We start from the raw sequence: 12,110 nt of genomic DNA on the forward strand, positions 1-12,110 counted from the left end.
GAAAGTGATTTTTGTAGTTTTCACTTACTAAATGAGTTTGACTGCTCAACCTCCCAATGAAAATACATTAGGAGCCTCATTAATTTATAGCTATAGAAGGTTAACACACTAGCTAACATTAGATGAAAAGAGGAATGTGCTACACTAATAACAAGCATAGGTTGGTAGTTCTGTCTCTGATGCCCTTATAGGCATTATGTGTTGTTTTTTTTAAGTGTCCTTGAAAAAAAATTAGAGAGAGAAGAGAGCTGATCATTCCTTTGCTAAAATACAAGTTCCATCCTCGTTGCAATTAACAAAAAATAGGAGGTTTTGCTCTGCAGCATATACAAACTCAAGCAGCAACTACTAATTCCATGAAGTAAATTTAATTGCATTATATATCTAGTGCAAGAGACTATGGAATTAGCCTACAAAGGTATGAATTTCCTACCACGTACTTGTGAACTCTTCCATATTTAGATCCGAATTCCCATACACAGTTGTCACTGTCAAGAAGGCGATTTTGCTATCAAAGTGAGACAACCCTTCTCCCCTTCCCCCCCGTATTTAGGGAAAAATAAAAGAAGCATGGAGGTTTTGTGCCCATGACACTACCTAGTGTGTAGAAAACAGTGTCTATTTCAGCTCGTGTTCCCCAGTAGGGGACACTGCTGCGTACAATACACATGAGCATATGGGGATCTGTAGAGCAAATAAACAGTCTTTGAACTGTAAGCGAAAGGGCATTTTAGCTATGTCAAAGGAAAAACAACCAGTTTTACATAAAATTAAGGCTTAAGTGAACATATGGCATAGTTTCCTTTTGCCTTTCCAAAAAACATTATGCTGATTATACCTTCAATTGTCCAATCTGGCATCTTCTTCTCAGCCTGCATAAGCTGTTTCACCATTCTGTAAATACAATCTAGGGCTGCATTAAGCAGATTTTTCATATTATAATAAAAACTTTCTGATAATACAATAAAATTTAATAAACTCTAAGGCTTAATTTCATTACCGGTTTAGTTTTGCTGGATACACAGATTGCCAGTTTTTTTCATTTATTTTACGTTGTCATTGCGTTGAAATGTGGTTAGCCTCCTAGCATACAAAAAAAATTCCAGTCCTTTATAATATAGGCATAGGTTAACACTATTGTGCTGAAGCATCCAAGAAACTGTGTAAACCTGAGATTATTGGGAAGTAATGTATAACAATACCTTTAAGAAGATAACCACCAGTTTCAGTAAACTCCATTTGTCTGAGATAAACTAATCTCCTTATTAATCATTATTATCTAAAGACTTCTGTTAATTTTCCTTAGTTCTCCCAATTACAAACATTTTTGTAACAAACACTTATAAAACTTAATTTTTGGATCCTGTCAGATAAGTGTCAGGAATCAGTTGAATCGGTTTTATTGAGGAAGTAGCCTGGGAGATTTTCTGGACCCTGACTGATAGTTTGTGCATAACAAAGGCACAGGAATGAAAATTGGGTTCTATTGATTCTAATTAGGGAAACATTAAATAAGATTTACCTAGAAATGGTGCTCATGGCTATTCAATTTCCTGCGTGATGGGGCTTTCTGAGAACATTCAGAATTTCCCTATGCCTATGTACTAAATCTTGCTTCAATACATGGAGCCTTTTTCTCTGTAGTGAAATAACAGGGATTAGGAGGTCTCTTTTAGACAGACCTCTTTCTGCCCTTTTTTGCATTTCCTTTCTTATCTACAGAATCTAGTGGCCTGCCTTCAGGTCTTGTTGTGTTGTCAGAATAATGAAAGTGGAGATTTTGTGAAGCAGAAATGAAAATGTACATTATTCTTGAATCATCTGCAAGAAGCAAACATTTGATGAAGATGCTGTTGTTAAAAAAAAAAAAAGAGATTTCCAGTCTCTTCCTTGTGTGAGTCTGAAGAGAGAGCAGCTGAATTTGTGGACATTTACCTTAGCAATCTGGAGCTCTTGTTCACTAATATACTGTAATTTTAAATATATGGCTTATGTCCCCATCTTCATGCATTTTAATATGAATGCTGGGTCCATTTATACATTTTTTGAGAACAAGTAGTAAGAAAAATAGAATTGAGTTACTTTGCTTTTCACTGCATATGGTTTGTTGTTAAATTCTTGAGAAAATATGCTGTAATCTTTGATTTTTGGAAAGAATTATGTTTTCTAATAAGTTAATAAAAAAACAAATAAAACATCTGTTCATTAAAAAAATAAATAATATTATGTTGAATAACTATTTGCCACTATCTGTTAAAATTACCAAGTGACATCTTTAAATAAGATTATAATTCCCTGTTAATCATTTGATAATAAGTAGAATATTGAAATAAATAATGATTTAGTTGGCATAGCTCCTACAGGTCATATAAACATGAATCCATCCCCTTGTAATAAAACATACTTGATGGAATGCTTTCCAGCTGGGTCTTGCACTTATTTTATGAAGGACTTACATGTATCACAACTTTACACAAATTTGTAATAAGTTAAAATACTAATGAAAATAGATCAGAATCAAGGAGTCAGTGTCACAAAAGAGTAGTAAAGCATCAGAAATCAGAATCAAGGAAGGATATTTAGGGAAATCTGACATGAACAGATATCTTGGAACCTGTCCTGCAGTCGCTATGCAAGTCAAACTCCCATTTATTTCAGTTGTAGTTTTTTCCTGTGAGGACAGTAGGGCCTATATCTGATATTTGGAAGTAGGAAAAAGTATCAACTCCATCAGCTTTCAGAGCAGTCAGACGGAGTTGAGGGTGCTGGACAATCTTCTAAGGATCGAACCCTATATATGTCAAGCCCCATGATTGTTTATCCCAAGGGACTGAACGGATTAGTCTAAGTCCTCTAAAGGGCTACTGTTTGGGCTCTAAGAACATATGCTTTATGTCTGGTTGATACATTTCAGCTATGCTACAAGATGTCCCTATCATTAAAAGGTAGGAGACCTGGCTGCATATATTGGGAAAAGTATAGAAGACTTAAGGGCCCAATCCATCTCCCACTGATGTCTTTCTACTGAGATCTCTGGGAGGTGGATCAGGCTTCTAAAGAAGAAAAAAGGCTTCTTTTTGCACCTCAAATTAAAGCTTCAATATACAGTGTAATACTGACAGATTTTATTTGTTTGCAACCTGCATACTGTAGAGTTGCGGGCATGTTGTAATAAGCCCATGCAGTTTTTCTTGCTCTTTCTTTTTTGACTGTTCATTCTAATATAACTGATTGCTCCATATAGATCACATGATTCAACTATATGCAAAATAAATGTTAAATAAATGAAAATGTTCCAGATATTTAAAAGTATTCCAAAATAATACAATAACATTTTTGTGTACAAAAGAGCTTTCTCAAATAGAGCCTAATTCTAATGTCACTTACAGCAGTTTTACATTGGTATGTTTCCGTTGATTTTAATGGAGTTACTCCTGATTTTATCTGTAAATTAAAGGAGTATCAGCCCCCTCCTGTTTAAATTAAAATAAGCTAATTTTGGGTGAGATTCTGAGGTTCTGCACAAATGCAGGCAGTAGCCATTTTGTTCCTAGAATACAAGCCCCTGGGACCACAAATCTTAGAATTATCATTTTAAAAGAGCAGGCTTATAGGTACTATAAGATATACAGGGTGATAGCTGCTCAGAAACTCTTGCGATTACATGTATTAGGACAGTTTGACTCTGACATCTAAGATCAAGAATGGCAACAGAAGTTTCAGATTTTAAAGATTTAATGATTTGTTAATTGTCTGTGTTATTTTTATTCAGGCAATCTGCAGCTCTTCTTAAAAACACTATATCCAAAAATATAAATAACAGAAAAAGTCTCAATGTGCAAAACCTAAAACTTTTTTCAATCCCTAACAGTTTTGACAATGACAATTTTATTCCAAATGTTATGATGTAGTAATTTGATGTGTGCATCTCATATTATTTTATTTGTAATTTATGTACAATAAATTAGTCATGTTTGCTGAAAATGTTTGTATCGGGCCTAGTTAATTTCTGCTGTAACTCCTTGGTGGAGTTAATAGAGTCACACGGGGTAAATTTGGTCACTGTTTTTAAGTTAATGTGAAACTTAATTCACCTGTTAGAAAAATAGGGAAACACTATTGGTGATCTTGTAGCACTCTGGTCCATTTTTACAGATAACAAGATTGTCTCCCATTTGCTGGTTGCTGAACCAGAGAAGATCTATGCCATGCCTGACCCCACTGTTCCAGATAGTGACATCAAAGCGCTCACCACACTTTGTGACCTGGCAGACAGAGAATTGGTGGTCATCATTGGATGGGCTAAACATATTCCAGGTACATAATATATATATAGTTGTAAAACAATGACCGCCTGAAAATCAGCACACAGATTATTACATTACAGTGACAAAATGGGATGACAGATTTATAAAGTTTTATGTTTAAGACTGCAGAATCATTACAGGAATGTAGATTACAATATATCCTGGTCTGGACATAGTATTATTCTTACTATTAAATGGTACTAGTGGAGGTATAAGTGAATGAATGTTTTAACGTGTTTTTTATTAAAAAGGACAGATCTCAGCTGAACTGCACAGGGCACTAGTGAGAGATGTGTGTTCAAAGACATCTTAAAGCATGCTCTTTAAAACTCTGTACAAGGCTAGTTCCTCTGCACCAGATTCAGAGCAATCTGAATCACCCCAAAGTGGTAAAAAAATGCAACTAAAATTCAGTGTGAAATAAGGGAATCCTGGCCACTATCCCTCTCCCCTGCTATGCCAGCAGGAGTTGGGGAAGTGGCAAAAGAGCTTTCTCAAATAGAGCCTAATTCTAATGTCACTTACAGCAGTTTTACATTGGTATGTTTCCGTTGATTTTAATGGAGTTACTCCTGATTTTATCTGTAAATTAAAGGAGTATCAGCCCCCTCCTGTTTAAATTAAAATAAGCTAATTTTGGGTGAGATTCTGAGGTTCTGCACAAATGCAGGCAGTAGCTATTTTGTTCCTAGAATACAAGCCCCAGGAGTTGGGGAAGTAGGGGAACACCTACATTAGCAGGCAGATCATCTTATACTGGGGTTACAGTCCTTGGGAGAGTTAAGATGGTTTTAGGGCCAGATTATGCCAGCAGTTGGGCACAAGATAACTACACATATCTAAATATTTCCTTGATCTGTGCAAGATGGACCAGTGTCCACATCACACAATAACATACCATAATTAAAGCTAATTATCAATCTCAGCAGAGACAGTGGTTAGCAGAAATAATCTCTCAGAGCAAAGATTTGTGGATCTTCCAGGTCAGGTCTGAAGCATGTTTTCAATGCAGTGTTTGAGACACTTGTACATGTTGTCCGGCTGTGCCAGGTCCAGATAAAAGCAGGCTTCTCTAGTCCGGCATGTGCCTATGTAACCTCCCCTTTCTTCCGGTCACCTGGGGCAATGGGTCAGTATCCCCATGCTGACCTGCTCTGCTGCTGCAGCAAACTCACTCTGTACCTCTCTATTCCTTAAGGAGGTATGCCCCTTCCTCTAGCAAGCTGGACAAAGCACTCTCTTCCACCCCTGCTTAGCGTGTAGTGCGGTCATTCTATGGGTTAATAAACAAATACTCTCCACGGCTGTCAATCTCTCACCTTTCACAGACATATAAAAAAAGTGTTAGCTTTTTATTTATTTATTTTACTATATCCATCTTGGCATTCTAGCAGGATAACTGGAGATATTTGTGCATTTCAGTCAGCTAATTGCCATATTGGAGCCTCAGAATACCAACCATTCACAATGAGGACGGATGTACTTTAATTGCTATAGCCAATGTAGCAATGTCCTTTTAGATTTCATTTTACCCCATGGAATTTTCTGATTCACCTTAATGTGAATGCGTAATCCAGGCAACTTTCTGTTGATCAAAGTTAAAAAATAATGTATATTTCTAATACCATCAGAAATTGCACCCTTATTATAATATTAATAGACTGTATAGACTACATATATAGACTGCAGCAAGCCAGAATACTGGATTTTATTTATGCATGGAACAGCAGATAGTAAACATCTACATTTCAGTATGTTACTTTGTTCCTGAGACACTTTTGTTTTAAGCATTTCTTGTGGTAGTGACTCAACACTTAAGTGTCCGGTTTTTGTCTTCCTATATGTCAAAAACAGTGGGGCCTCAATTCTGCTTCTGGTCCTACCACAATGTAGATAATAAATAATAATAATCAATATGCTTCTAAAGCATAATTTTACTTGTGTAGGGAGACAGTATCCTACACATGCTGAAATATTTCATATTCTGCCCAGATGAAATGTATTTGTTCAAAGTTTGTACCACAAATGGTTTATAAACAAGCTTTTGAATCATGAGCAATGTTTTTCTGGTACAGTTAACTTATTTCTGTCTCCTTAAACTAGTTTGTCTTTATGCTTTGAATGCTACAGTAATTTCTTTAATCAAATTGATGGAAGTCCCTTTCCCAGCCCACACTGAAACCAATTTATTGGTCATGATACGCCAGCTATGTTGCTAACAGTCGTAACGAACTGTCAGGCAATATCGCAGTGAAGCTAATTTGAAGTCATTAGGTGTGCAGCGTTCAGGCAACAATTTGTTACAGTGGTTAGGAACACAGCTGACATTTCTGAATGGCTTTGTTCAGAGCAGTTCTAGATGAGCCCAAGCAAATTGTAAACTAATTTAAACATCACTCTGTATTATACTAGCTACTTTGTCTTACACTGGTTGCTAATAAAGCACCCCAAATTAAGTCAAAACTAGTTAAATAGGTGAGTTTGAGCTTCATCTTCGGAAGATGCCTACATCAGTCTAACTGAAATAGAGCACTGGAGCTAGAAGTCAGTCACACACCACGATGATTGCCCCAGGACCTTTTATCAGTTTGATTTGTGAATATGTTACATAGCTTTCTTTTGGAGTGTGGGGTGCGGGGGGAGTGGAGAAACTGAGCAATCTTTTTAAAGCAATTCCATACCCATAGTTAGCATGAAAAGCTATTGGACACTGTAAGATGGCACTATAAATTTAAGACCTGCAATCTGAACTAGCTGACGAAAACGTCTATAGTAGGCCAGCCCTGTCTTATGAGACAAAGTCAAAAACACACCTGCCGTGGTAAAGCTGCACTATCTAAGGTTACTTGCTTGACCTCATTTGGGTTAAAAAAAATAACCTAAATAGTAAACAAAGGCAATCCTTTCCGAAGCCTTCTGATAAGCCGAGGTCAGTGATAAAATCTGTGCTTGCTGCTTTAGATCACAAAAATCAAAATGAGGAAGAGCTTGACATGCTAAAGGGCAAATGTGATGAGCATGATCAGAAGGTTTTTAGTTTGGTTTTGAATGATGGAGTGCTGCTGAACTTGGGCTGCCAGAGCTTAACTAATGACTGGCATTGGCACAAAACAACTGTAGAGAAGCCTGCGGTGGTGCTACCCTGCTGTTGCCTATGCCAGCACATGTTATTCTAGGCAGCGATACAGTGGACCTGGGCAAAGGGACAAGTCATAAAAGGAACAAAGAGCAACAAAGGTATGAATTGTTATATAGTCATAGTCAGCCAAATAAACCATTGGTGTCGGTCCATTGAACGCAGTGGCATTATATGTGAATTTGGCCCATTATGTGGGTTACACCAGATCTTCCTTTCTTGCAGTAATTTCTTCAGGTGTAACATGATTAAAGGCCCTTCATTTCAGTTGTGTTAGAACCAATAAAAGACTAAGCTGTAATGCATTGTAATTCAATGGAAACCTTTATATTTTGAAAGACAACTTTATTGTGGAAGAAAATAACATTTTTTTCAGCCATTATAAAAAGGATTATTTCTTGAAGTTATCTACAGAAAGTAACGTGCTGTACGCCTTTGATCCCTCCGTCTACACCGTTCTCTGTGGAGGTCATCTCCTAAAATTTGCTTTAAATTATATTAAATTCATATGCTATCATAAAATCATTAGAACTTCTGAATTATTGGGAATGTTCTCTAACAGCTGCTTTCTCTGAACAAAAAGTGTACAGTTCTACAGAAGGAAATATTGAAAGAAAAATATGTATGGAAAGGCTTTATCAGCAAATAGAATTAGGCTGCTCACGTTAATAAATCAAATAAATGGGAAGTGTGTTGTTATGAAACATGACCATGTCTTATCTGAAGAAGCAAAAGAGCACAATGGTATTAAGAAATGCTTGACTTTAGTTAGAGGAGCGTAAGGGCACAAGAACAGATGATGGTGCCCTAATAGCCCTTTTTAAGAATGACAGGGCCCCGCCATTAGCATCCTTTTATATCCTTGAAATTGCTCATGCCTCGCTTTTCTGGTTCCTATCTGCCTGACTCTTTTTTATTTCTCTTTCAATTTCGTCCGCGCTCGGATAAGCGCATGCTAACACAATATGATTGAGCTGTAAAATGGAATGCTGTCGCCTCTAATCTCTTTTATGTAGATATGGAGGTACTTGCACACTCCACTTCATTCTCTCTCTCTCTCTCCATTGTTGGCCTTTTCAGAATGGGTTGCCAAGTAATGGAGGCTCAGTCAAATATTAGAGCTAGGTTTCACAGGGTGTGATAAGAAGATTATCAGCCCAGCAGTCAGATCTATTGTTGTTCTTTCTGTCAGATTAAAATATTCCTATGTACTGTAACTTCGTTAGCAAAATGCTGAAAGTGCTTAGGGAGACACTGAGGCTGCTTCATCTCCTGCCTGATGAGACAAAACCTACATTAGTTGACCTATATAAACGGCCTAAATATATTTATGGAGCTGTGCTAGACATTTTTTTTTACATAACAGACAGCTGTTTCACTCAATGGTTTACTTGTGGTTGGGGCCCTCCCCTTTGCTTTGGGTTGCGGGGGAGCATTTTATTTTGGGCATATTGAATTAATTAAGCTATTCTCCAGTATAGGATGGAATTCTGCTGATGTCTAGTCACAGTTTCAGAGTCACTCAGGCACCATTTCTGTAATGTAACTGTCTCATTGACATTCAGCAAAAATGTGCAATGTTCTCTTATTCTAAGTGGAGGCAGGAAACATTAAGCTCTTAAAACTGTGCATAACAGGAAGCTAAAGGGACAAAATGTTCTCTAAAAAAATTTGCATGCATGAAAAAACACCAACCAGACCATAGAAATCAAGTTTTCGCACTTAAAATGAAAAATTTGGTTGAGATCACTACATTGGGCTAATCTATCAAAAATTAACTAGTTTCACAATTTCATAAGTTAAACTTGCTTGCTTTCAAATGTGTTCATATTTTGCCAGGAATTAACAATATTCCATTATAGGTATAGATAAAAATAGGCAGTATCTTGGTATTTAAAAGGGGTACTACATGAAGGTAGGATTTTTGATGGACCAGATCCAAGAATGTTTTGAATATTTTAGTGCTAATGTTAATGTTTTATGAAACATTATTGTTCCAATACACTCTGTGTAGAGGACAATATTTAAGCTTTTCTTTCCAAAGCAGCTCTCAGGGGTGTAGTTTAACATTGTAAAATTGAACAGGACTATGATTCGCTGTAGAGTTGTCATTTTTAAATTGTCCTTTACTCATCATCTGCTCCAAAAATGCCACTCTGTGTGATAAAAATGTGGGTAAAGATATAAAGAAGAAGCTGGAAATAATCACTTTAAAGTGTTCCAGCAATGTATCCTATGTGTATATATAGGTGAAAGGTGTGTGTGTGTGTATATGTATTTATGCACATACTCTCACATATACTATGAGTAACCTAAAGTGTGTGTGTACATTTTATATAAATCATTGTGTAATATAAAGTGTAAATGAAAAAAGTTGAACTTCCATGCTACTTCACAATAGATGGAGTTTTACAGGACTCAGTTAAGTGCACATGCAGAACTAACTCCACATAGACCCAAAGGACTTTGGAGACAGGCTGAGATTTTGTGTGGGGAAAATTACATGGGGCTGCATGTAGTATGCACTTCACCTTCCAGGCAGCGTACCCTTACAGCCTCTCCACTGCCTTTGCTTCAACCTCTCTGCAGCACTTTGATCACTGGGTGTGTATAATCACATACACGTTGGCCAGCCTCCAAGTCCGTCCCCATAGTCCTCTTTCTGAGGCCTTTGTGGAGTTGATGCAGAGTCCCACTGAGCACCCACTCATTCTCACACAATGTAATCATGTGGTTTTGTTGAGTTTATGGCCTTCCACAGCCTATTATGCTCCTAGCTGAATTCAGGGCCATTTTAGGCAACACTTCCAATTTTGCAGCTGCACAGCAGTCCCCAGGTCCTGGAGTCCCTGTCCCTTCAGAGACAGGTGGAAATGCTAATGTGGTGTTTACTGCTCATGCTACATGGTATGGAGTATGAGCTGCTTCATGCTGCCTGACAGCTCTGTAGTGATAATAACTTGAGCCTCCTGGGGAATCAGGACACCTTGCCCTTTATCCCTGCACTGTCTTGGATACTTTGCAAGTTCCCCTTGTCTGCTGTTCATCAGAAAAACACTATCCATTCTTCCTTTAACCCCTTCCACAAGCATGCACACTGGATCTGGACATAAGAACTATTTCCCTATGGTATTTTACCTCCTCTCCCAACGCACAGTTTAAATGGCATCCGAGTCATGGGAGAAGGTCACTGATTGGGCCTTACATTCAGGGATCCAAGTCAAACAGCTTCTCACAAGCCTCAGATTTCCTTGAAATGTCTCCTCCTGAATTTCACCATATCAGAGGGTTCCACTGCGACTATTATAGATAACTGTGGAGATACATTTATATGAATATGTGCTTATATTATGCATTCATATGTGCACTCAACAGTGTTTCTCTTATCCCCTTGGAGGACACTAAATGGCAAATTGGAATCTTGGAGCCTTAGTGTGGATGGGCTGCCAGCCGCTGTCCGTGTTTTAAGCACCATGCTGAGTAACCTTGCTCCAACACTGTGCTTCCAATGCCAGCAGCTTATCTACACTACTTTGGTACATCAGCATTGCTAACACTGATCGAACTGAACTAGTGTTAGCAAACTGGGGGGGAATTTTTAGAAGTTCCCCTAAGGTGGCCTACACCACTGCCAGTGGTTCTGTGTGCAAAGATGTATTATGAGGCACGCACATTAACAAATGTACCCAGTGTTTTCAAATAAAAATAGGGAAGTGGTAGTGGTGGAAATGACAGTCATGGAAAGGTCTTTTTTCTCTCTTGTATGAGATGTTTATTTTAAAAGTATTTGGAATATTCATCTGAGATCTGTGGATCTGGCACAAAAAATCTCTAGGGACCTGCTTCCACTCCTCCTGAAATCAACCACAAAACTTCCATTGACTTTGACAGGAACAGGAGAAGGCCAAAGTGCAATAACAGATACACACAATATTAGGATGTCTGCTGTTCAGGGAAGATTGGTTCCAGGTAAGGATGAGGCACACTGGGAGGGGGGGATGTGAGGAAGTTTGTCCTACTGGTGTTCTGTGCCTGTCCTGTGGATAAACGCAGAACTTCAGTTTCTGATATTATCAATTCTGACATCTATGACTAGTATTCAATTAACAGAAAAGAAAATCTTGCATGCCCAGCCATTTATCCATTCCAAGTCTTATGTTTGAATATAAAATAAATATTCTATACAACTCGAAAGAGCTTGATATGAAGACATCCAGTGAAACTCATACAAGTAACTCCTGCTGCTTTCGGTTTTAACATCTGTTGTCTGTCCACTGAAAGAACATTGTAAAAAAAATTGTTCAGTTGATCAGATCACAGAAGACCTTTCAGCTCACCACTTATTTATTATTTACTCTTTATTAAAACAAAGCCTTTAAAAAAGCTTAAATCCGTCAGTAACATCAGTTTTTCTCAGAATCCTTTCCCACTTTTTAAAGCAAACCCTACCCCCAACACATTCACAGGCTGGTTGTTGCACTTTTTCCCCCAGTGTCCCCCTTTATCTGCCTCAACCAATCTCCAAATGAATGCATGTCTATCATGGCCTTAGCTTTGACACTCTGGATATATTGATTAATAGTTGCCCTAAGCTCCTTTTAGCAAATCAAATTTTCACTTTTAGCAAGGATTTCGCCTCTGATTTATTCAGCAAAGTGAAATGCACT

General features: G+C 37.7%; 1 protein-coding gene and 1 long non-coding RNA gene across 16 annotated transcripts in view; one reads left to right on the forward strand and one right to left on the reverse strand.

Moving 5' to 3' along the window:
- ESRRG (estrogen related receptor gamma) overlaps nucleotides 1-12,110 on the forward strand; it is a 473,961-nt gene that overhangs the window by 408,562 nt on the left and 53,289 nt on the right. For all 13 annotated transcript variants that reach the window (XM_039530377.1, XM_039530375.1, XM_039530376.1 and 10 more), the window contains one exon: nucleotides 4,156-4,317. In XM_039530377.1, the coding sequence (XP_039386311.1) occupies nucleotides 4,156-4,317 (162 nt within the window). The remainder of the gene's footprint in view (nucleotides 1-4,155; nucleotides 4,318-12,110) is intronic.
- Nucleotides 11,248-12,110, reverse strand: part of LOC120400977 — a 98,051-nt gene continuing 97,188 nt past the window's right edge. For all 3 annotated transcript variants that reach the window (XR_005596205.1, XR_005596207.1, XR_005596206.1), the window contains one exon: nucleotides 11,248-11,480. This is a non-coding gene — a long non-coding RNA (uncharacterized LOC120400977). The remainder of the gene's footprint in view (nucleotides 11,481-12,110) is intronic.

The sequence above is a fragment of the Mauremys reevesii genome, linkage group 3 (assembly GCF_016161935.1).
Source record: "Mauremys reevesii isolate NIE-2019 linkage group 3, ASM1616193v1, whole genome shotgun sequence".
Classification (NCBI taxonomy): domain Eukaryota; kingdom Metazoa; phylum Chordata; order Testudines; family Geoemydidae; genus Mauremys; species Mauremys reevesii.